The 26,128-nt window shown below is 50.6% G+C and overlaps 1 protein-coding gene across 2 annotated transcripts in view; it reads left to right on the forward strand.

Moving 5' to 3' along the window:
- The window catches only part of BMPER (BMP binding endothelial regulator), a 169,169-nt gene that overhangs the window by 14,452 nt on the left and 128,589 nt on the right, over positions 1 to 26,128 (forward strand). For both annotated transcript variants that reach the window (XM_087821255.1, XM_087821253.1), the window contains exon 3: positions 17,143 to 17,242. In XM_087821255.1, coding sequence (XP_087677381.1) covers positions 17,143 to 17,242 — 100 coding nt within the window. The remainder of the gene's footprint in view (positions 1 to 17,142; positions 17,243 to 26,128) is intronic.

The following is a 26,128-nucleotide window of genomic DNA, read 5'->3' on the forward strand; positions in this document are numbered from 1 at the left end:
CCTTGGTTGCAATAGTTGATTCGTCAGAACTGACTCTGCTAGATTATGTATGTGGATGTATATGAACACATGTATACATGTATGTACACATACATATGTAAGTATATGTATGTACTTAATACAAAGTTTGGATAATGGATTTAGGTTGCAGACTACCTTCTATCATGAGAGAGTCTAAAAACAGTGCGACCGGGTGCTTGGGCTAGAACTTGTGTACAGGCGGGGGGTGGGTGGTACATGGGGCCCAGGCGGCCCTGAGCGCCGGGGGAAGGAGCAGGCAGTGGTGGTCCTGGCACTGGCGGCCTCTCCTCTCCCGGCTCCCACCCACATGCTTATCTGACCCCCGCCTTCTGTCACAGTTGCAGGTCGTTGACAAGTCAGTGGTAAGAAGGTTGCCCTCAGTTTCCTCTGTTCTCGCACCAGGGCCCTAGCCAGGGTGGCTCTCCAGTGTACTGTGCAGATAAACCACAGGGAATGTGTTAAAAATGTAGATTCTGGGACTTTACTCCAGAGATTCTGACTCAGTAGGTCTGGCAGAGAGCACAGAATCTCCATTTTTTTGTTTTTTTGTTTTTTTGGTATGGGGGGATACATGGTGGAAGGAGACAAGAATTGGGGGGGTGAGCACACAATACATATACAGATGATGTATTATAGAATTGCACACCCGAAACCTATATAATTTTATGAATCAATGTCACTCCGATAAATTCAATAAAAGAGAAAAAGAAGAATCTCCATTTTTAATAAACCCTCCCAGGGACTCCATGCAGGGGCTAACCTTTGAAAAACTCTTTCCTCTTGAGGCTAGGGAAAGGGAAGGATATATAAGCGCATCTAAGTAAATTTCCCACTGAAGCAACATGTGAACCGGTGGTTAGGCGCAGCTGACGTTCAGGTGTTGGTACAAAACAGTCAGAGGTCAACTCCCATTGATGTAGCGTCATCATTGCGGGGCGTTATCTTGCGCGTTAACCATACTTATTGGAGCGCTGCTTTTTCTCATGTCCTGTCCTCCGTCGAGCTTCCTTTAGTCACCCGACCAGAACTAGCTACTTACTCTTTGAAGCTGTATGTTGGTTGCTCATATCTCTGACTCCTGTCTAGGCTGAAGTTTTATTAATTATTTGCGTGGCCATCTCCCCCCCTGGAATTGAAGCTTCCTCGGGGTAGGAATCGTGTCTGATCCTTCTCAGTATCACAGCATCCAGAGCAGCATCTTGCACGCTGGAAGTGCTCTGCACTATTTCATTTAGAAATGCCACGTGGACAAATCTGGGCCTGAACGTCATTTTCCAGGCTGCGAGGTAGGGCAGGCTTTCTCCGGAGACCCATTCCATTGTCCAGATCATCAAGGCTCGGAAAAGTCAAGCAAGACGGACTCACACTGCGAATCAGCGAGCCTCGGGACTGTGATTCAAGCATGGGAATGGGCCCTCCGGGGAGGCTCTGATGAGATAGATATCTTGCAGACAAGGCTTCCTGACCACAGGGTTGAGAAAGCGCCCGAGGGGTGAGTGAGAGACCCAGCAAATCGCTTCCCTGGGGATTCTGTTTCACACGGTCCCTGTGGTTCGGTGAGGTAGGGTCCTGACTGGCGCCTTTGGGTGGGACAGGCCGGCCCTCTGGGTGGCTGCCAGCCTTTTCATGGGGTGGATTCCCACGGGGGCCCGCTCTGCTTCCTGTGGTCTCTCTGTGATGGGCAGCAGCTGCACAGTGAAGCTGATGTGACGTATGTTTGTTCCTCCAGCGTGAGCCAACTAGATGTAGCAACTGGACACAACGGCCAGGGTTTTATGACTGGCCTGCTGGGCCCCAGCAGCATCTGGAGGAACCGGACCCAAGCAGTGGCCCAGTTGATGGCCACGTGAAGCGGGGTTTGGAATTGCCCACCCCACCCCTTCCAACCTTAACCTCTGTAATAGAAGCTGTGTCCTGCCGCCACGTGCATCCAGCAGGTGCCTTCGTCATCCAGGACCTGGGGAAATTTCAGTTCTGTCCTCTCTCTGGGCCCCGATTGCTGCCCACACCTTCCTGAGCCTGGTCACGGAGAGTGTAAGTCAGGCCAGCCTGGCTCTGATTCACGGGCCTTCACACAATTCTGTTCACATCGATAAACCATTGTCGGCACTTTAAATGAGAATCCTTAAAAAAAAAATTTGTGTTTTAGATTAGCCGGGCATTGCATTGTTCCTGGGCTTCACCTTTATCGTCTCCATCTTTATTATTATTTTTTACCATGTCATTTTCTCTCTCTGTAATTAACCCAGCCTTTCCATGACGTCACCACTCCCCAAGTTCTGTGGCTTGTTTTTCTCAGTTTCAGTTTTTAATTCTGAGTTTCAGCCTGATAATGAAATGCACCAACCGAATTACTGTGGGGTGGCTGTTCTCCCTACTTGCGCTCTCGGCCGGACGACCGAGGGATGGAGCGCCCAGGGGGAGCTCTCTGACACGGCAGAGTTGGGGGAGCTGGTGGGGGGCCAGAGCGGGCCGTCGGTGATCATGACTCAGGGTCGAGATAAAGGTGGCTGGGGATAGCTACAGGGCCAGCGTAGAGCAGTGTCCAGCGCCCACGTGCGGGATCAGGAAATATTTTTCATTAATGATGTGCTGATAAAATTTAGCCTGGTGGAGAGAATGCCCAGGGAAACATCAGCAGCCTTCAAACATGTGGGAAAGAAATGTTATCTTGAGAGGAATACAAACGCCAAAGTTGCATCATATCGATCTATCTATTTATTTTTATTGATTTCGGAGAGAGGGAGAGGGAGAGAGAGATAGAAACATCAATGATGAGAGAGTGTCTTTGATCTGCTGCCTCCTGCACACCCCCGACTGGGGACCGAGCCCGAAACTCGGGCATGTGTCCTGACCGGGAATCGAGCCGTGACCTCCTGGTTCATGGGTTGATGGTCAACCACTGAGCCACGCCAGCTGGACACATCATATCTTCAGCTCCAGCTTCTCCAATGGCCCTCGCCTCTTGCACACACTTCCAGGGTGAGCCCCAAGGTGGTCATGGGATCTTGACTCCTCAGCTTCTTGTCTGATGCCTCCCATAGGGCAGGGGTCTTCCCTAGGTCCCTGTACCCTAATTACCCCACTGTGGAGGAGCTCACGCTCAGCTTCGAGCCACATTTGTTGGGATCGGAAATTGAAAGCTGGGTCTGACTGTGGACTCTGTGGATCCCAGGGCTTTGTCTTCAGATCTTGGTGTCATGAAGAAGGCAGACTTAAAATGAAGGATTTTTCCCCTTTTCTTTCTTTCGATTACTCCTAAGGGTTTAACGTCCTCTCACCCCACACCCACCTTTAACACTTGCTTACCCAGCCTTTGGACACTAGGCTCTGGGGGGGGGGGTCCCAGCCCTGTTGGTTGGAGACATGAGTCCTAGAACTTTCCCCTGGTATTCTTAGCTCTTCCAGCCAGTCAGGATTTTCCTAAACTTGAGTCTGTTCACTCAAGGATGTAGCTTGGTGGGCATGGTGGGTGTTAGCACTCAGGGAGAGGAGTGGCCAGTGGTGGCCAAGACAGCATCTCTTGTGAGCCTCAAATGGTGGACACGGACAGAGGTCTCCAGCTGGCACAGTGGCAGGTGCTGAGAGGAGGTGACCCCTGCTGAGTACTAGTCTTACCCAGTGACCGCGTGCTGTTGGGTGTGTAAGGACTTACAGGTATAGAGTCCTCTCAGCATTTGCGTGATGGATTTATAAGAATTTTGTTTATTTGTCTATACTCTACTAGACCTTATTTGTCTGGGTCTTCCTGATCTTCTCAAACTTTAAATGTTGGAGGGCCCCAAGATTCAGTGATGGTGTTTTCTGCCTTTACAGCCCTTCCCATGGTGATTTTATGTAGATGCGCAGCTTCGAAACCATCTGTATGCTGAGAGTTCCCACGTTTGTGTTCGTAGCTCCCTTCCCCATCAAGTGCGGACTTGCATATCCAATGTCTCCTTGGCATCTCCACGTGGACGTCTAGGAAGCGTCTCAAACTTAAAATGGCTCAAACAGAGATTTGTTTTCCACCTCTCACTCCCCCAAATCTGGTTTCCTCCAACCAGCACACTCAGGCCACCAACCATGGGTCCTTTACTCCCCTCTCTCTCACATTCTGCATTCAATCTATTAGCAAATCTTGACAGCAAAACCTCGACGATATATCTCATCACGTCTAACTACCTCCATGATCACTTATGCCTTTGGAAAACTTGTGATCATTTAAAAGTATTATGCATCCAGTTACTTTACTTTTTTATGAAAAACTCTGCAGGGGCTTCTCATCTCACTCAGAATACAATCTGAAGTATAACTGGCCAGTGAAGGTCCTACATGGCCCTGATGCTGTCTCTGGCCCCACCTCCCAGTGCATCCCCCCCACTCTGCCTTGGCCACGGCCCTCGGCCCCTTGCTGCCCCCGCACAGTGCCCAGCGCCCTCTCCAGAAGGGCAGTCGCCCGTGGGTCTCCCCACTGGGCGTCAGCTCAGGGAGGGGGTGGGCTCTCTCAGTCACGTGGTGGCCCGGGGGCCGGGACAGCGCCGGGCCCATTCAGTGCATAACAGTTGGATGAATGAGTATATATGCCCTTTGTGTTTAATGTTTTTATTCAATAATTTGATCTCTAGTGCTTTTCCCCCAAAATAGATGACAGTTGTTTTCTCTGCTGTGAACTCCGCTTTTGCTGTAGGGAGGATCTGCCTTTCTCATAGCTCATGTTACTTTGCATATCGAGTCTGGTGGCGGGCAGATTAGACAAAGACACTGACTGAGATGAAGAGTTGTCTCCACGGACCAATAACACAATTATAATAAATACATAAGCAGCAATAGTGATAAAATGAGAGTTTTTTTCTTTAAAAAACTATTAAATATTGTTCCCACGATAACGGGAGCACGATAATTTTTGGTTTTGGAATGGAAATTAAAATTTAGTGTGTCGCTCTTTTATGCTTTACCTAAACATGATATCCAGACGAAAGGCTGGCAAAGTGTGTTCAATATGACAGCTTCGTAGAGCAAGAACGAAGTGGCACAAAATAGTTTCCCACGACACACAGAAGACGGATGTTCTCGCCATGCGGAGGCAGGTGGCTCCACCCGAACTGGAGTGTACTGGAGTGTCGCCACCGAAGAAGGTCCCTTCTGTGGGCTGTCACACCCCAAGGTGCTGACATGTGTAGGTCAGATCCTGCCTCAGAGATAATTGTGTAACAAAGCTTTATTATAGGCTTATTCAGGGACTCACGCGGTGTCTAAAGAACCGAGATGCTTTGGGTGGTCCTTGGGAGTCTGTGGCAGTGAAATTTGGTTGAAACTGAGCTTTTTCTCCTCTGAACCCAGGGACAGCTCCGTGCCACTCCTGTCGCAGGGTGAGGTGCGCTTGCTGTGGCTGTGCTCTGGCCCCTCGCCCTCCTGGATTGTAAGCTCCTGTAGGGCAGAACATGTCTCCGATTCATATTTTCTGTTCCCAGCAAAACCTGGCACAGTGCCCGGCCCACAGCAGGGGCTGGAAAAAAAATTTGTTAAACAGATTCATGGATTTTTCGCCAGACAGATTTGAATTCTGCAGTGCCAAGTTTTAACCTGCAGAAAAATCCAAGCTGATAGCCAAGATGTCACGTTTTCTAAAGGTCATTTGTCTTCTGTTGACACTTTTGTCTTATTTTAGATGTTAAACTTCTGCAAAGCTTTATTATGGTGAAACCTTATAAAAGCCAATTTCTTTATGTAAAATGGGGCACATGTTATTAATCTCGTTAGTAACAAGTTTACGTCAATGTTTTGTCGGGAACTAGTCACTTTCTTTAGAACACCTTAGTCAGAAGAGGATTATTTGCAAAATTAGCATTCGTTGATTGTTTAATGAGTTTAAAAGTGGGAGCGAATGATCAACATTACGTTCCGAAGCTGTGAAATAATCGGTGGCTTCTCCAGTTCTGTCTGACACCTGCATGTGGCCCTTGGCAGAGCCCTGGTGACCAGCACATGCAGCCCAGTGGCCCTGGTGGGGGAGCCGGGCCAACCTTGCTCTTGGGGCTGCCTGCCTGTGGGGGATGCTGTCGCAGGCTGGCATTTGGGCGTTTGCAGCCTGTGAACGTCCAGCCAGCCAGGGGCTCCTGCCCCCCCCCCCCCCCGCTGCCTCCCCCGTCTGGTGTTCCTCAGGGCGTGTCACCCTCCGCAGTGGGCGCCGGTGTGAGCACAGCACTGGAGCAGGGCCCTTTCCCGCACCTGACACATCACAGCGCCCTTACCAGCATCCCGAGGCAGGATGGCGGGAACAGCTCCACGGCCTGTCATCCCAGGGGTCCCTTTGAAAGCCTCTGCAATTGCTGGGGGTCGGAGTCAGTTGTGCAGATGTCTTTAAAAGTGTCTCACCGGTGACCAAGAAAGTTACTTTGTCAAGATGACAGATGGGCTGCGAGCGCCTCCTCTGCCTGCCTATTCCCTGTGATGTCAGCTCTGTTTACTTGTCACGTCAGGTATTTTGGGGGCTCCCAGCAGTGCGTGGGCTTTCACGGGCGACCCGTGAAAAATCCGCTCTGTTCTGGGGAAAATCGGCTCGGTGGCTTGCTATCGACCCACGAGAGCGAGGGGCACGGGAGGGCCTGGTGAGTCCCACCCCTCATGGGTGGGGGGCATGGGGAGGGACTCGGCCCATAGGAAGTGGCTTGCCACCGCTGATCACCGGGCGGGACACGGGTGGGAGCTGAGACCTCCTGCTCCTGTGTTTTGGATGCGTTCACCTTCTTTGGCAGAGAATCATTTCTGTGCACATTTAAAGGGGTCCATGGAGTTCTGCGTTTCTTTGCAGAGCCGTACCGTGGTGAGTCAGAAAAGGGGCGCCCAGCACAACACTCCAGCTCTCCTGCCTCCCTGCAGCGCGCCCCAGCCTTTCCCAGGGCAGTCGCTCTAACTTTATGGTTACTTTTAGCTCCTTAACCCGCACTCCGCAGTCCCTCTAATGCCCCTGCCTACCTGGCTGGCAGCCTCTGTGCTGCCCACCCCCCCCCCGAAGGCTGGGAAGCCCGGCTACGTCCCCCCTGGGCCGTAGATCCTGCTGGTGGTCGGAGCTGGACCCCCATCATCTCGAGAGCTCAGAACTCCTCAGGAAGGCACGAAAATGTTGCCAGCATTTCCCCTCCCGTTTCTTCCCTGTCTCCTTTTTTGGGCAGAAGCAGCAGCTGGTTCATTATCTGTCACATGCTGAAGGGCACCCGGTGTGTAAAACAACCAGAGATGTGGGCCCAGGCAGCCGGGCCACTTGTGTGCGTGGCCAGGTTGCTTTTCAGGACCCCGGTCCCGTCCCCGCTGGTTCACTCCTTCCTCCTACGGGGGTCTGTGGGCGTTTCTCTGGCACTCACGCGGTCCCCCATCCTAGCTGTTTGAGTCCCTTTCTGTTGGGTAGACAGGGGCACTTGGGCCAAGTGAAGGAAGGCTGCTGACACTGACTCCTCCCGTTCTCCTACCTGGCTCCTGTCGCCTGGCAGATGGGGACACGGCTCACCTTCGGCTTTTCAGGTCTGCCCCTGGGAGCCCGAGAACAGTGGCAGAGCCACATCTGCGACGGGGCCCTGTGCTGCCACTAGCTGCCCCGTGTTCAGTGCGCTCCAGCTACCCTGGCGCAGGCGCCGGCCGACCCCTCGCTTATACGACGCGCGAGGTAATAAAAGCCAGGCAATGGGACTCTCTTTGGGCTACTGCTTTTATTTGGTGCTTATTTTCTTTTGTGTTCTGCCATCTCTAATGCTTTGGTTCTATTTCAAAATATGATTAAACAGAATGAGAGCTGTTTGACACGGCCCTGTTTTAGATCAGAGCTGTACTCGACTTAGCTGGGACGTTCTAATGGCCTGCGTTGCTTTGTTCTGAGAGTTCCTTGAAAAGGCCAAAAAAAAAAAAAAAAAGCCAGACCTAAATCCTTAAACGGCATAGGATCCAAAACAATCCCTCCGACAAACCCAAGCCCATTAAAACAGAATTGAAATGTTAGGTAAGTTACATATGAAAAGGGGCCTCCTTATTAATCCCCCGTTGCTTCTGCTGGCACGCGTCATATTTTCAGGGCACGGCGTCAGGAGGACACTGTCATCCCGTGATGTATTAGGGCCATATATCACCAGAACATCGTCTTTGTAGAGGATATGGGCACTAAAAGACACGATTCTGGCCAGACGGAGCAACAGGGGGTCTTACTTCTTTTCGACACCCCCCTGCCTTTTTCTTTAATCTCCCTCTGTTTTGTGTTGCAGAGAAGTGAGTTTCTTCATGGGATATGACTTGTTGCAAAATAATCGGGGGGCCCCAGTGGGCTTCATAAAGCCTTTTAAACGGCTGGGCTTCAAGGGCAGCTTTGTTCGGAGCTTGCACTGTTAGCCGGGCCGGAGGAGGAGGGGACCGTGTCTGCCAGGGTCCGGGCCTCTGGGGGACGGGCTCACCGAGCCTGGACAGGGGGAAGAAAGAATAACACCGTCCGACTCGGCCCGTGGATTGTGTGACGTTCCTGTGGCTCTTGCAAGATGCTTCAACGTTAAGCCTCCGAAAGCATGGCCGAGGAGGCCGCCAGCCTCCCGGGAGAGACGCCGAAAAAAAGAGAGGACCTGGGGCGCTGGGTCCGGGTTTTGGCCTGTCTTGCAAACGCCCAGGCGCGCGGGGACCCGGACTTGTGAGCGTTTAAGTCAGAGACTCCATCTGTCTTTGCGACGAGGCACTGTTTTGCTCCTGGTTCCAGATGAAACCATAAACCACGGAGGTTTGCAATGGGCTGAAAGCGAGGGGTGCTTAACGAAGGCAAACGTTTCAGTTCTCAGCTGCAAGGGGCGGGGAGCGCCTTCCAGCCTCTGAACCGGGCGTGGAGCAGGGCGGGTGAGTTGCCCACTGATACGGCTGCCCTTGGTTCGAATCTCCGCCCTGGCTGGCGATGTGAACCTGGGCGAGCCATAAAATAGGGGTATTTTTAGCCCTGGCAGGTGTTGCTCAGTGGTTAGAGTATCGGCCTGCATACTTAGGGGTCTCGGGTTCGTTTCCAGGTCAAGGACATGTGCCTGAGTTCCAGGTTCAATCTCCAGCCCCCAGTTGGGGAGCGTGCAGGAGGCAACCAGTTGATGTGTCTCTCTCACATCTGTGTTTCTCTCTTTTCCCCACAACTCCCTCCCTTCCTCCCTCTCTCCCTCTCTCTCTAAAAATTAATGGAAAAAATATCCTCGGGTGAGAATTAACCAAAAAATAATAAAAATAAAATAGGGGTATTTTCTTACCCATAAAATAGGGGTAAGTCAGTGCCTTCCTCAGGCTTGTTGCAAGGGTTAAAAAAGACATATCCTACATGTTTATCACAGTCTGGAAAACGATATATTTTCTATAACTGTTAGGTGTTACTAGTCTTAATAATTCAACAACCTGCCTGGACCACTACATGCCCCTTCATTGTTTGGGCAGAGATGGCTCGGCTCTGTGGCTTTGACTCTTGGAGGGACTGGCAAAAGGGGTGGAGGCTGGGGGTTCAGAAAGATCTGGAGATGCTAATTTACGTTGAAAGCAAGGGCCATGGGTGCCTCCCACCTTTCCTGCTGACCTCCCTCAATTGGGGAAGAGGTCTTGGAAAACCATTCTCCCGGCTGGGAAGTTTGGGCTATTTTCCCTATCGCACGTGATTTTTTCACTTTAGAAGTGGCTTTTGTTCGTTTTTTTAATTTTCTCTGTCTCCATTCCCCCCCCAATTTTCTTTGAGCTGAGAGTCTGGGCCCAGAGCCTTGTACTTGCACTCGAAGGCTTTGTAGTGGACGTCCAGACTGCCTTGTTTTTTTCCTCCCAGCTCCTTCTGTGCAAGAGCTATGGGGAAGTCAATTGTACTAGCAGTAACAAAGAACAAGCCAGTAAAAGCTTAATTAAAATAATAAATTATCAGTCAAATTTAATACTGCCATTGGCAACCACTGAGCTATCTCAGCGCCCCCCCCGCCGGCCCCCCAGGCTTCCAGTGATTACTTTCTCAGAGATGAAGAGCAGACTTTGTCCCGAGGAGACGGGCTGCCACAGGTACAAGCTTGTGTTGTGTCCTTTCGACAGGTCACGCTCCCTTGCAAAGGATTTCCCCTGACCATATGCTCCAGAGAGGCAATTGCTTTATTTTACATTTGTAATGATCGAAACTGGTGACAAGCAATGGACGCTACCCCTCTGGGGTCTTTTCTTTTCGCTTTCACCTACATCTCTGCATTCTAGATCCGTAATGTTTTTTGTTTTGTTTTTAAAAAATATGTTTTTATTGATTTCAGAGAGAAGAAGGGAGAGGGAGAGAGAAACATCAATGATGAGAGAGAATCATGGATCAGCTGCCTCCTGAATGCTCCCTACTGGGGATCGAGCCATAACCCAGGCCTGTGCCCTGATGGGGAACGGAGCCTTGAACAACTGGTTCATGGGCCGATGCTCAACCACTGAGCCACACCGGCTGGGCAGATCCATAATATTTTGAAGTCAGGTCTGATTCCCCAAGTTTTGGCCCTTCCCATCCATGGCACCTTTCTCAGGTTATCTGAGAACAGGGCAGGGACCATGGCAGGAGACCTGACATGCCTAACCCATGTCTGTCCTGAAAATTTCTGGACACCTCAACTATATGCTGATCTATTCCTAAAATTGCAGCAGTCATGTAGAAGCTAACCCAGTACTCACTTGATGCACCCATATATTTTAATGCTGTGCCTTCGCAACCAGCCTTCCTGGCTGGTCCCCTAATCCAGGAGGGGGACCAGGTCGCATTTCCAAGTCTCCTGCTAGCCAGCTGTCTGAGGGACCCGAGTCACTTGGGTTCATTGTGTGCTGCTCCTCCATCTATAAATCTTAAGCAACCTGTGAGATTAATGGAATGATGTCTGTGGAGTTCTTTAGAAGAGCAGCGCTGTGTAAACACGAAGTATTATTCTGTTTATGAGAAGTTTTATAATATTGCCTGGGAGAAATTTCAGCCCATGTTCGAAAGTACCATAAAGTTCCTGCTGGCTCTTTGGGGGCTGGCACTGGGTTACAGTGGGGGGAGGGGGCACTCCAAGGGGAGGTTGACCTCTGTGACTTCGTGCGTGGGGGCCTGAAGCTCCCAGGAGAACGCGTGCGCTGTCGTTGGCTCGCCTTCCTTGGGAGACCTGACCCAAGGGCTCCATACTCCTAAAAAATTCCTCTGTGAGCAGCGGGGAGACTCTCGAATTGTAAAACCCAGATTGGGTGTCCATGCCGAAGGAATTCTTCAGGAAAAAGAATTTAATTAAGGGCCAGAGTGTCCTATTTGTGCTCGCCGACCACGATGGCTCCTGAGCAGGTGAAAGTGGCCTCACTGGGACCAGAGGCGACCGCAGTGCCTGTGCGATCTGCTAATGTCCGGTGTCTTGTTTCCTCCGAGACCGAGTGAGCTTCGGGAGAGTAGAGAGCGGGCCCGCCGTGTGGCCTCTCGTCCCCGCAGCCCTGAGCGCACCGCAAACGCCCCGAGTCTCGGCTGCGGCTGCTCTGGAACTTCAGCTGCGAAGCTCCTGGACTTCCCGGCGCCGCTGGGCATCCGTCCCCTGACAGCAGCTGATGACAAAGGGAACACCTTATTCAGGATGGACACAGGTTCCCCCACCCCCGTGGATGTTTGCATTTTGGGAGGGCAATTCTTTTTTTTAATCAGCAGGGATGGGACTCGGGTCTTTTGGAACCACATATCGCTATTTTTATTTATTGATTTTAGAGAGAGAGAGAGAAAGGGAGGGAGGGAAGGAAGGCGAGAGAAAGACATGCATTTGTTGTTCCACTTATTTGTATACTCATTGGTTGGTTCTTGTATGTGCCCTGACTGGGCATCGAACCCACAACCTTCGCCTGTGGGATGGCGCTCTAACCAGCTGAGCTATGCGGCCGGGCGTTGGTGGGGCAATTCTTAAAGGCAGCAAAACCTATAGCGCCACGTCCCAAATAAGACAACAGGGACGAAATGACGGGCGTGTGCGTGTGCGTGTGCGTGTGCGGCAGGGCGGCCGCCTGGCAGCGCCTGCGTTAGGGCAGAGGGCCGCTGGTGCCTGTGTGTCCCTTAGGGTGCCCGCCCGCCCGGCCTGTGTGCGCCCTGACGCTGAGTGCGGGCAGGAAAGGGCACTGCCCTTCACGGCCGTCTTGGTTTCTGAGGGGGAGCTGGCACGTAGAGCTGGCTGGTTCGCCAAATGACAGCTGTTTGCCTCCGGGGCAGGCTTTGCTCTCATGGCACGAGGACCGACGGGACCTAATGCCACCTCCTAGAGGAGACCCCTGTCACCCGCCACCTTCCCAGTGCGGCTGTGGGGGGGTCAGCAGGCAGGGCACCGGGCACTTTTGTTTCCATTCTTATTTCAAGAAGTTTGTGATGCCTTTTCAGTCTAAAAATACGGTGTCTGCCGGCTGACTCTTCTCCCTCCCTGACCACTCTCGCCGTCGTAGCTGCTGTGTTTTCCTCTCCAGAGTTCTCTTTTATTATTATCTTAAAATGTAAATGGAAGGTCAGGTAATACTTTCCATATTCCGTAATAGGGTTGGTCCTGGAAGAATCTCAGAAGAAAATATCTTCAGGACATTGGCTCGACACAGAACCAAAGCATCTCAAAACCCTTTCTTCCCCCCTGCTCCTCTGAGGAAAGCAAACGGGAAAGTCTCGCCGGGTGCTCTGTTATCTTCTCTGTCTCCAGCCCGCCCCCGAGCCCCCATCGGGAAGAGATCGGTTCCCTCCGCAGAGACCCTGACAAATGCTCAGCGGGCTTGCCCGTCTCAGGGCCGCCGTGCCCGGTGCCCGCGCCAGGGCGCTCCGTGCTGCCACCTCGTGGCGCGTCCCGGGCACAGCAAGCTGCTTGCCAAGCCGGGTTTGCACTTGGCAGTGGCGGGAGCTGTGGTTTGGCTGCGGCCTCGGAGAGCTGCGTTGCCAGGGCTGTAGGTTTTTTTCATTTTCACTCCCTATGTCCCCTTTCATTTTTGTGTGTTGGCACTTAATTTCCTGTGTCTCCAGAGGCTACGTTTTGGGTTTTGGTATATTTGGACTTTGAGAAAGGAGTCGGTATTGCAAACGGATGCCCCTGCCAACGGGCGTAAGTCACAGGCTGGGCGGCCCCAGGAGGTGATGGGCACCGGGAGACAGAGGCTTCGGGCGCAACCCGAAGGAGAGGAGGTTCATTGCCCTCAGGCATGGGCTAGGTCGGTATTTTAGGGTGTTCAGACATTTTCCTCCAGCGCCTATGTGCCACCCTTTCCGTCCCTGAGATTTGGGGAGACTCAAACCCGAGCTGGAATCGGGGGGAAGTTTGTTTGAGGATGCCAGTCTGGCTTTCAGCGGTGTGACTGGCACAGATGCCTGTCAGTATCTCAGATGGTACAGCCTCCCTCGTTCCCAGGAGGCAGCCCGTGTTTGCAGACCTTCCGGTGGCTGGTGATGACACAGCTCCCCGGGGTTTTCTGCGCTTATTAGAGAGCTCCTGGTGCACTTGTGGAACCGCCGAGAAGGTGCCAGTCTCCCCCGGGGCCTCCGGGCCTGGCATTGTTTTGTTCTGGTCTGTGTCCTGAACGCCTGGGAAGGAGCAGAGTGTAACCTTTCAATGTGTGCCTTTGGAATCAGACTCACATCTGTGAGTGGGACCCTGGGCGAGTTTCTTTGTTTTTTTTAAAAAATTTATCTTTCCTGTTGAAAGTATTACAGATGTCCCCTAGGGTGAATTATCTTAACCTCGGTTCTTCACCTGTAAAATGGGGACATGAGGAATTTTTTGTGACACAATGGGTATAAAATTCTTAGCACAGAGCCTGGTACATAAAAGTGTTTGGTAAGTGTGAACCAGTATCAGAAAGTGTTTCTTGAGTGAAAAAGCGGACCGAGTGAGTCATGACCTTGAGTCAGAGCAGAGGACACCTGGGGCACGTGGGGGATGAGGCGGCCAGTGGAGATGGACTCCTGAGGGCCTGGCTTCCTGGGTGTCACTCCTCACTGGAGCCACCCGCCTGAAGACCAGTGGTTTTGTCTTTTGGCAAAATTGGGAAAAATAAAGAGTGGTCTTAATTAACCCGCGTGTGAATTTACTCTGTAGCTGCTGGACCCGATTAGGGGATGGAGGCACCGGCCTCTCACCAGGGATCCTCTGGTTTTTCCTTCTGTCTCTGAAGGCCTGGGACTCCGAGCATGTGCTCCGCGTCCACGGCGACCAGACGCCAGGGAGATGATCAGAGGTGGCAGCTCTGGACCAACGTGACTTCTGGTAGAATATAAAAAACCTCCAAGTGTTATTAGAAGGAAGAAAGAACCCCCAATCCCCCCCCCAACCTACAGCTAAGGTTTAGGTTTGTTCCCTGTGTGTGTACAAAAAAATTCCAGATGTGAACCTACAAACCATCTGGTTGGAATCACTTTGGTGCTGGACCGTAATTACAAGCTATTTATTATGAATTATGGATCCTGATCCTGCTCTGGTTCTAACTGAGCAAAGAGTTCCTGTATTTAAGAGCGTGTGCTCTTCCTGTTATCAAGCCCCGAATGGAGACTTCGCACCCACACTGACCGCCCTGGGGGCTGTGAATTCTCTGTGCTAGTCTCCCCTTCAGAGGAGGTGCGCTTGGGTCGTGGTCCTTCCCTAAGGCTGAGCCAGGTTTGCATGAGGCTGGGGTGGGAGACACTCTGCTCTGGAGGGTGTTCACCTTGCAGCCGCGGGGGGTGGAGGGAGTGGGTGTCAGACTGTGGCCTCAGGAACCGAGCAGCAGCATTCACACCCGATCACTGTTCTGGGTTCCTTAGGTGGGGCCACAAGGACACTATGACATTTTAAAAAAATATGTTTTTATTGATTTCAGAGAGGAAGGGAGAGGGAGAGAGAGATAGAAACAACGATGATAGTCATTGATTGGCCACCTCCTGCACGCCCCCCCACAGGGGATCGAGCCCGCAACCCAGGCATGTGCCCTGACCGGGAATCGAACCTTGATCTCCTGGATCCTAGGTTGACCCTCAACCGCTGAGCCACACGGGCTGGGCCACTATTACATTTTAGAATATGCTTTAATTTGCACTGTGACCATAACTATGTTACATTTGTAATATAAGGAGAATTATGAAAATAAGCTGAAGGGCCATGACTTACAGTGTCTCGATGCCACCTCCCTTATGAAGAGGAGAGGGTGTGGTAAGAGTTTTGGGGGCTTGGAGGCAGGATACCTGGTTCAGACTGTAGCTCAGCTGTTGTCCATGGGACTGGACATTCTGAGCCGTCTCCGCCTCACTGGCCACAGGGACATTCTATAGCCATGGCTGTCAGCTCTGGCTGCTCATTGCAATGATATGGGAGCTTGGAAAACCATCTGGGTCTGGTCCTCAGAAAACTCAGACCTGAGCTGCAGGGGTGGGCGGCAGAGCTGGTCCTAGTTAAGAACTGCTCAGATTCTGATATGGAGTCCAGTGTGGGGACCATGGCTTCACAGGATGTTAGGAGTTAATGAGACTAGTCCCATGAGGGCCCTGACCTCGTAATGGACACCCAGAGGATAGAAAAAGGAAACTGGATTTACTTAAAGGTCAACCACCAAAAATCATACGCTGAAAACTAATAAATAAAAACCCAAACGGTCTGCACCACCGGCCCCGCGGGAGTCGCTACAGGCAGCCGAGGGTGGGTGCCCTCTCTCTGGGTGGCCTTGCAAAGCCAAGAAGTTGGTGAAATAACACGACTGCAGAGACGGAGCTGCTGGGATGGCGAGGCCCGGGCTCCATACACCTCACTCTGGAGGGAGTGCGGGTCCCGCCACAGCAAGGGGAGGAGATGGCCGTCTGGATTCCTTGTAGCATTAGACCCTGGGAGCTTCTCGGGGGCGGTGGACTCCTGAGGACTATGAGGGCGGCGCAGAAGTTGATGTGCTTGATCTTAGAACTGCTTCAGGGCTGGCGTTTGGTGTTCTGGCTTGACTTGGACCCCCAGCTCCCAGCACACACACACACACACACACGCGCACTCCTCCTGGGTTTTAGACCAGAAATGACATTGAAGCATACTGGGTCCACTTGTCACTCTCCCCAGGTCATTGTTAGAGCTGAGTTAGACTTTCTCCTGCGCCTATTCCAGGTTCATCGCAAGGTGAGAGAGCTGGTCAGTCCCTCCTCTCCGATCTGCCCCCAATCAGGCAGCGAAGGTGCTAGAACCAGCCTCAGCTCAGGGTCGGGCCTGGGCCAGCACACGTGTATGAGTCCCACTTGAAATCCACCTCCTCTGCTGTGAAACCGTATAGCCTTGGAAAAGTCCTGTACCTTCCCTGAGCAGCAGTTCTTTTGTTTGTAAACAGGGGACAGCGGCGACGCTTGCCTCGCAGGGCCTGGGTAAGAATGGAAGCCCCGCTCAGCATTTACGGGACGCTTGTTAACAAACCCCAGTCTCGTTGGCGTTCTGTGATGGGGTCCTTTGGGTTCCTGTGCATTCAGTCTCCAGACAGGCACACGCATCCTGTTGGGTCTTCTCTGAGTCACTGCAGCAGCTAACCTTCCAGGATTAGACGGAGGTGCAGATGTGCGCCCCGCTCTCATTAGCATCCGCGCTAATACAACGCAGCTGTCCCACGGCTGCGGAACACTGGCGACTGTGTCTCCGCTTGGCACGAGGAGTATTTTTTTTCCTCTTACTGAGCCGATTCAATGCTCGACTTTGTCATTATTTGAGTTGGAACTTTAGATCGCTGCATTTTAATGCACTCCACTATTAGGGATTGTTGGACGGCCGTGTGCAAATATTTTTGTTCTCACGATGCAGTCCTGGCCCAGGTAGCCCAATGGGCAAAGTCTGATTTATGCAAATATTATGCTTTCTATAGTGCGCCCTGAAAGGAAACCTTAGAGCAGGGCGGGAGGGAGCCCCTCTCTCAGGCGGTTATCGAGGTGATGTTGGCTCGTAAAGAAGGGACTTTTCATGCCCTTCTTTTTAGCCTGCACTGAATCTGAAAAAGTTCTGCGTTCCCGGGTGGGTATATCTGCTTCAGAGAGAGCAAAATCCTACTTGCTATCACAGAATTTTCTCGCCAAGATGAAGGCGAGAGGGAGGCTAGGAGCACCTCAGCCGTGTGCTAGGATTCTGGGGATCCTGCTGGAAGTTGATTTCCAACGTCTCTCATCTCTTTTTTGCCCAGAACAAGGAGGTGACCTGCAAGAGGGAGAAGTGCCCCGTGCTGTCCAGAGACTGCGCCCTGGCCGTCAAGCAGAGGGGAGCCTGCTGCGAGCGGTGCAAAGGTGATGGATGTCTTGGCCGCCTCCTTTTCTGGCTGGTGCTGCAGACGTTTCTGTTTCTTTCTCTCACCTTTCTCTTCGCTCAGCCCTTGGCTGGGTGCGCATGGGGGTTGGAGGGAAGCTGGTGTGTGCGTGTGTGTCGGGGGGCTGGTGGGTGGTAAGGGGACTCCCCTAGTGGAGGCCTGAAGGTGTGGCAAGCATCTGCCGGTTGGGTGTATTTCTAAGGCAGGTTGTTACAACGTCGCAGTGATGTCACCACGATGTCTGTGCGTGTTGGGACACGTGCACACATGCACACAGGCATCTTTTGTGAGAAATGTCAACGCTCAGTTTTCCCCAGGCTTCTCCCTCGCCCTGCCCACCTCAGCCAGAGTCTTGAAGCCAGAATTTTATCATTTTGGCCCCTAGTCAGTTTTTTCTTTCCTTCCAAATGAGATTTAAGACTTTGAAGCATCTCTAGCAGACCCTTACCCCAGCCTCATTTCCGATGGCCCGGCGCTCGTGTCCCTCTCTGACACGCTGCTCCTCCCAGTCTTGCCTCTCGGCCCCCATTCAGGCCTCTCCTCCTACCGTTCGGGTGTTGCCAGTGCTCCGGGTTCCCCAGCCCTCAGATCGTCACTTTCCCTCTAGGTGTCCATGGCAGGTGGACGTTCACACACAGGCTTCAGTGGCGTGTCCTCTGCTCTGTGAGGGCAGGACCTGGGCCCTGCTCTGGTCCCGCCTGGCGTATGTTAGTGTAAACAGTGCTGAGCGGAGTGGGGTCCCTGGGAGCTACAGTGGCTCAGGTTGTGCGCTCTGGAGTCCTATTACCGACTCCTAATCCAACAGTCCCGGTTTGCAGAGTGTGTCCCACAAGTTCACGTCCACTAGGAACCACAGAAATTGCCCCATTTGGAAATAGACTCTTTGGAGATGTAATTGATTAAGATAACACCCTGCTGGGTTAAGGTGGCCCCAAATCCAGTGCTGTATGACTGGTGTCTTTCTTTGAAGAACAGAAAACAGACACACAGAGAGACATGAGAAGGTGGCCATGTAGCAAGAAGCAATATTAACCTGTTCCCTGAGATTTGGATTCACTTGTTCTGGGGAGAGGTCGAGGCCTCTGTCTTTTAGAGACAGATTTAATGTGTGGCCTGGGTGGGGAACACTGAGAGTCCTTGACCTAGTACCAGGCTACTTCTGTCCCCCCAGAGACTCTACATTCGAGGGGAGTAAGGACATAGCTCGTCGTGAAGGACCCAGGCCCTGTGGGTTGTGAGGCGTGAATGGTCTGGTTGATTTTAAGACCTTTACCCCCATCCAAGGGACTGCTTTTCCCACAGTGCTGGCTACTGGGTTAGTTGGCTTATGGTCGTCCCTTAGCTCTCGCAACAGCTGGCGATTTCTATCTTTCTCATTTGACGTATGAGAAAACTGAGGGCCCAGAGAAGTTAAATCATCAACCTCAAGGTCAACCAAAAGGATGCCCATGCCTTCAAGGACATTGTGCTACCGGAGGGGCTGAAGAAATACCACCCGTGGGGGAGGTTCTCTGGGGAAGCAGGGAAAGGGCAGGAGGACAGCTGTGGGCAAGGGGTTGGGAGTGTGCTGGGGAGACTTACAGAGGCAACTCGCTTCCATGAGCAAGAGGAGTTAATCACGCCCAAAGCGGGCTGTTCGGGGGAAGGCTCCGGGGGTGGAAAATTGTGCACACAAAGGCACAAAATAGTTCTTAGGCACCGCCTGCCACTTATAATCACCTAGGGAACTTGTTAAAATACCAGTTCCTGGGCTTCCCTCCAGAGCTCTTGAATTAAAATGAATCTGGAATAAGTTTTTGTTTGTAAGCTGTTGATTGTTTGGGGGAGGGTAGAGGGGTCAGACAAAAATGAGGAACAGAATTCTGTCACGATTTCTACTTATTTTGCTCCGAAAGAGATGTTGATAGTGAAAAGGCAATTCAGTTTGAGGACAGATATGAAACCTCATGTTTCCAAGAGGATTCTTAAGGTTGTGTGTATGTGCGTGTGTGCGTGTGTGCAGATGCATTTGTGTGCATATGCTTCCAGTTGCTCATGTGATTCATTCATTCGTTCATCATTCATTCATTCAACAAGTACTTACTAACCCACAGGCTGGATGTTTATGGCATGGCTCTGCTTTACCCATTGTTCTTAACTTTTAAGAAGCCAGAATATTCTTTAAAAAAAAAGTAAGTAAATTATAACAAACTTTTCTCAAGCAAGTGTTTCAGTGTGCTTTTCAAATATTTCATGCTGATAACAATTATGGATTTTTATCCAACTACCCAACAACTCCGAAAAAGATTAATCTAATTTGAAAACACTCAATATTGCTTGATGAAAACAAATGAGATCATTGAGAGTCAAACAGGCATTTTTGGCAGCTTTTCTGTATTTACTTGGACTGAGAATCACCCTTTAATTTGGGGTTCTTTCCCAAACAATAATGTATTTGTTATCTGCATATATGTTTGTTACTCATGGATCATAAACAAATAGGTGTGTTTCAAACATTCATAGGTGAAATTCCACCTTCTCCATGTAGAGTGTAAACTATTAATTGTCTGCAATACTCTGATGAAAGACATAAGAAAATAGTCTTTCACTTGTCAACTGGGGTTTATTTTGCACAATCTTCTCTTGTCTTTGATTTCTCTGTGCTGGGGCTTGCTTTTCTGAGTTGTAGTCCCATGGGTTGCATTTTTAAATAGTTTAACTTTTATATTTGATTTAAAAAATACCCTCTGATGTCTCAGAAAATGAAAGGAAAGAGGTATAATGTAAATATTTGCACACCGATTTCCAAAATTAGGACAAATGTCCTCGGTTCTGATAAGTAAGATTTAGACAGCAAGACATGCATGGAAAAGTTTAAGGGGGCCAGGCTCATTTCTATGGACCAAGCTCTGACCTAAGTAAGAGGGAACTATGTATAATGGCAAAAGACGGAGCCTTATTAATCACAGCTTGCCTTCTGCACAGTACAAGGCCAAGAATAAAGGGCCTCTTCTCGGTGCTGCCTTGAGAATGACTTGGAAGATGACCGTGCCTTGCAGAATATTGCTATGCGGCTGTGTTGAAGGGAGCCAGCCACTCGCCATATACAGGAACGAGCATTTAAAAAACACACGCTAAAAACAATGATAACGTTCTCTTTGTGGACAAAGTAAATTGTCTTATTGTTGAGGATGGAAAGGTTGAGTTAGCCGTGCATGTGCCAATCTGTCTGTTTCTAACCAAACTTCTTTTGGCAGTTGCAGCTGATGCCCAAACAAAAGAGATGCCCAAACAAAAGAGCGGCTTGTCCCTCAACTTCTGTTTTCCTTTCCTTTAGTCACAACCAAATTCTTGGTGGTATTTATGGGCGCAGTTTGCCCCAGGTTTCGCATCCCAAATAAGGAGCGACCTGCTTACAGCCAGGCCCTGTCAGTCATCCTAAGCATCCTGTGACTGGATTTAGAGGCTGTTTTGATGTACACAGGCCCCAGTCTTTAGATATTCATGGACGTTGCTGGCTTCAGCCCTGCTGTGGCGATGCTTATCATTCTGATTGAACAGACCAGGCAAACAGATGTTTAGGGAGGGGATCTTGTTTTTCAAGATCACACAGTGGTGAGAAGTTGCAGGGCTCAGGCTCCAGCGGCTCCTTCTTCTTGCTGTGAGATAAGGTGGGAGGAGGGACCTGGGGAGCTAGGAGGGCTCTGGAGATAAAGGGGGGAGAGGGAGAGAGAGAGAGAGACCCAGCTCCGTTTGCCTGCATCTCTCTGCCACAGCCCTTCTGGGTGGACCGGCAATTTCAGAGGAAGTAATTGAAAACAACATGTGGCTTAGGAGGCGGTGGCTTTTCTTACTAACTGACATTCTTTTGGGAAACCCTAACTTAATTTTTTCCCCTCCCCTTATCCATGATGAGCTCGACTCTTCTGTGAGGATGCGTGTGCCTGGTTTCCTAAAATAGTTCTGATAGACAATTCGGAGTCTCCAGAAGCATCTACAGTAGGCGAGGCCTCCTCCCACTGCGGGCCCTCGGCGTCCTGTGCCCTGTCCTGGAGACAGCCACCTGCCGGCTCCCGGGGATCCTCCAGAGCCGCTGTCCGGGTGCTGCGTGTGTTTCCCCGTTTCCAACCACAGCGGCGTCTCCCCCCGTTTACTCCCAGCTGTTCTCATGCAGAGACTGACCCGTCGCTTAAAACATCTTGGGAGAGTGCGTTGCTCTGAAGAACATTCCCGACGTTGAGCTACCGCATTCTAGTGACAGTGTTGTATTTGCCATGATTTAGAGCTTAGGAGAATTTGTGATGTGTTTCTTTTTTTTTTTATTTGTTTTTATTGATTTTAGAGAGAGAAAGGGAGAGGGAGAGAGAGATAGAAACATCAGTCGTCAGAGACCCATTGATTGGCTGCCTCCTGCACGCCCCCGACTGGGGATCGAGCCCGCAACCAGTGACCTCTTGGTTCAGAGGATGGCACTCAACCACTGAGCCACACCGGCCGGGCTGTGATGTGTTTCTCGATGAAAATTATTAGGTTACGAATGCCTGCATATATATTATAACCCTTAACCACTTTAACCTTTACCAGTATGACCAATTTTATCTACCCAGCCTCAGAAATTTGAGTGGGGGTTGTTAATACGCTTCAAAGATGGGAAAAAGCAAGCGAGCAAACAGAAAGTACAGGGGTTTCTTTTTGGCTCTTTTCTCTAACTGAAAAAAGATGTATAAGAAATTATATCTCATAGACCGGTTTTTCCATAATATAAACCAGGCTATTTTGGCATTTAAATAAAAATGGCCCTATTTGTTTGAAAAGATTTTGTGAACACCAGAATCATCCTTTACAAAAATCTGTTTTCATTGTTAAAACTGGTAAGAAAATTTAAAACAGAGATCAGCTTTTCCTGTCAAATTTGTCCCACTCCATTGATCGGGGGCCTCTGTTTTTCAGATTCTGTAGGATTTTGGAAGGCGGTTTAAGTTTGTGGTTGCCTTTAAGTTAGGAGATTAGATTTCCAAGGCTAGCTGCTGACTTGGGCTGCATCAGTTTTCACTTTTCTAAGTGGAGAGTGTTCCTCATTGTGACAGAGGAGGCTGGTGGCCCTGGTCTCCCTGTTGAATCACATGCAGAGTGCTGCAGTCGGAACCTGGGCGTTCTCCCCGGGCCCCTCTCCCCCAGCCTAGCAGTGCCGCCTCCAGCTACCGGTGCCCAGTCTGCTCATTTTCTATTGACGTCTAACAAGTTACGACAAACAGCGGCCTAAAGTAAATTTGGCAACTGCGAAATGGAACGTATGTCTATAGGTGTGACTTGTATCTGTTTATAAAGCTGTATGAATGTGCAGGCACCTATTTATTATTTAAAAAAATAGTCACCCGGCTGCAGTTATAACCATTCTTATTGGGCTTTGATCAGAGAATAGTCTCAGTCTCTTCAGAAGCTGGCACTTTTTTCTTTAAATACTCACCCGAGGACATTTTCTCCATTGATTTCTAAAGAGAGTGGAAGGGAGGGACGAGGGGGGAGAGAGAGAAAGAAACATCGATGTGAGAGGGACACACCAACTGGCCGTCGCCTGCATGCGCCGGGCCCAGGGTGGGGAGCCTGCAACCGAGGTACCTGCCCTTGACCAGGATCGAGCCTGAGACCCTTCAGACTGCAGGTTGATGCTCTAACCACGGAGCCAAACGGGCCGGGGTGGCACTTATTTTTTTTGTAACAGCAAATGTTCTAGGTTTGCTTTGAAAGGGCTCTCACCTCGAGAGCGCGTGTGGATCTGCTTGCCGTAGATCCTGTCTGGTGGAGAGGCTCTCGCGTCCCGGGACTGGTGTGATGATGAGGGTGAGCGAGTGCATTGGCATGCCCGTGACCTTGAGTGCCTCCTTCCCGACGAGCTTATGTGCCCAGAGCCAGCTGATTGCGTTTGCAGAGGCTCGTGGTGAAAGGGCCGAGATGCTTATCTGCAGACATGCTCGGGCGTCGGCCAGCGATGCTGGGCACCGGCAGCCCCTGCCTGCGGGAATGCCCGGGCCGTGCCCGCGCCAGGCAGAGGGGCCGATTTAGAAATGCCCCCGGGGCTTTGATGTTCTCTGTCCCGGCGACTGCGGTGTGGCCACCGTGATGAGGCCCTGATCGCAAGGGGTGCAGCTTTTACTCGTGAAGCTCCCACTTTCGGAGCTTCGCCTGGGTCCCTGGCAGGGCTCAGCGGATGAGCGGAACATGGATTTGGGAGCGAGATAAAGAGAGTTCCTGGGTGACCCGGACAAAGTAACTGAGCTTTTGTGGGTCTTGGTTTCCTCATTTTAAAAACTAGGGGTAGGACGTTTTCTGTTCCAGGGTGCGTTTTATGAGAATAAAGTGTGAAGACGCCAGGTAGGATGCCTCACCTGTAAATAATTGTGCGATGGTTTCAATTCTCCGTCTTCTTTCCTTGTCTCCTGTTCGAGGGCTGCTGAGCTACAGTTTATGAAAATGTTTGTTGGAACTCATCTTTGCCAGTCGTCTCGGTGACCGCAAACCGGCCTGAGGACTCCACAGGACAAGCTCCCCCACTTTTCCTTCCCCGTTTCCGCTCAGCAGGGCCTCAGCCTCATCCTTTCTCCTTTGCGGGGAGAAGCAGTGGGTGCGGGCCCTTCGACGGCGGGGCGTGGAGGGCGGAGTGGCGGCTGCGATGCTGACTCGGCCCAGGGGTGGAAGCCCTCCCGCGTTCAGGGGTGATTATGTTAAGATCCCATCAGACACAGGAATCACACGGGTGATGCGGCTCATGAAAAAGTTGTTGCAAGTATTTCCTCCCTTAACCCATTGTGTTATTTCCTTTATTGTATTAATGATATTTAAAGTTTGAAAGCATATTTCACCGAATAGAATCCTGAATTAGTTATGGCTCATAGGATGCATTTTATTACCTTGATATCAATGCCAGATAGTGTATATATCATCCTAGGAAGTTCTGAGACTGGTTCTGTCGGCGGCAATTTCATCACTTTACAACCGTCAATAAACACATGAGTTAGAAAGCCAAGGCAGTCGCAAGGAGGCTTTGTGTTCCTTTTTATTGGTGGAGTGAGCTGAATTTGCAGGCCATCTGGACTCATCTGATATTTCTGTGTATTGGGGATTTTATTCCTAAAGCCATCAAAATTAAGTAGAATAGCTTTCTAGTGTTTATTTTTCTATTGTCGATGGTTTCATTTCAGTCCCATATTTAATTCCTAATTGGAAAACAAAACAAAGAAGCGATGAAAACAAATGTCGTGGCAAGAACGCCACTCTGTAGGAACTCAATGCTTGGGTCTGACTCTTTCTCTTGGGATGGAGGAAATGGCTTGGCTATAAAATTTCCATTAGTCCCAAATAAGCAAAATTGCCTGCAGGACCCGTGGTAGGTATGGCCATGAAGAGTAGTAAAAGCCTGTTTTAAATGAACTCCTAAGGACACGATTTAAGCCCTGGAATGGCCGCTCAGATTTTATGTTTATCCCTTCTGATTATACTTCCACATGTTTCTGGAGGACCATGTCTGAGAAGTGGTTCATTACACAGATTGTATGGGGCCGGGGTAATTTGGGGCTTAGTGACTGAGTCTGGGGGTGGGTGCCCGATCAGGTGGCCCGGAAGCAGCAAAGCCTGGCAGACCTGTCTGCTCTCCTGCCCTGTTCTGTGCTGACTTCAAAGGCCCCAAGTTTGGTTTAATTTAAGTAACTGTGTCAGTTTGCATGCTAGCTCTGACCCTAATAGACAAGAATAAGCTAGTAATTTGAGGAACAAAAGTGGATTTTGCAAAGAAAAGACACCTTCTGAAAATTAGCCGAAGATGAGTCTTGAACGGCATGGGAAGAGGGGCCTAGGAAGTGTTGATACGCTTCTCATTTCTAAAGTTTGGCAGGTGCCGGGATGCTCAAGGGCCTTCCCAATTGTGTTGAGTCCCAGCCTGCCTGGTCTGTGGAGGGGGAAGGGGTTGGTGTTAGAAGACACAGACTTGGACATCTGAGTTGATCCAGGAGAGCTGGCTGTTTCTGGAGGTGGGATAGTGAACTGAACTGGTCCACCTGTCAGGAGTAGATGGGAGGTCCAGGGAATGTCACCCTTTCTGTGTTCTTTGTGGTTTCTAGGAATAGTTATATGTTGGGACTTACTATTTATTCCCAGTGAAATTAAACATCGATGAAATGCTATACACAAAGTATTGTAAGGGACCTGGACATGAACACTTCAAAGGCCAAGTGTGCATGGAGAAAGGGCCCAGGAGCCTACCCTGAGTGGGGAAGGCTTCCCAGAGGCTGTGACCTTGAGCTGATTCTTGAAGGAAGAGTTAGGTAAGCAAAGGAGAAGCTGGGTGACCTGGGTGTCATTGTAGGGGCGATGGAGATGGAGGGAATGGGTAAGATCTAGGTTTTGCAAGAAGGGACCAGTATTTGCTAAACCACAGGGTGAGATCTTCTGGCCGTGCTGGGGGGAATTCTAAGTGCAGGACGCCTGCAGTGGGGGACGCTTAGGAGCAGTGAGTCCAGGCCGGGCCTGAGAGCTGTATGTGGCACGAAGTATGACTTGTATAGTAAAGGTCCATGGTTTTCAATCCTGGCTGAACATTAGATTTGTCTTCCACTTCCTACTTCCAGAGACTGATCCATTGTCTGGAGAAGAAAGGTTGGGGAGGGGTACCAGGCTACACCTCAGCCAGGCTGGGAACCATCAGTCACTGATACAGTTCGGGTGTGGGAATGAGATAAATAAGACAGGGATTTAAAAGAGCACACGCTTGTGGCTGTGCAGGAGGATGCTTGAAAAAGGCCCCTCTCCTGTCCTCGAGAAACAGTCGGCGAGCCTGTGTGATGGTCCAGGGGAGACAGGTGGGAGGGAGTGGAAAGATCATTAGAAGAGAACA

The sequence above is a fragment of the Miniopterus natalensis genome, chromosome 10 (genome assembly GCF_054644295.1).
Source record: "Miniopterus natalensis isolate mMinNat1 chromosome 10, mMinNat1.hap1, whole genome shotgun sequence".
Lineage (NCBI taxonomy): Eukaryota > Metazoa > Chordata > Mammalia > Chiroptera > Miniopteridae > Miniopterus > Miniopterus natalensis.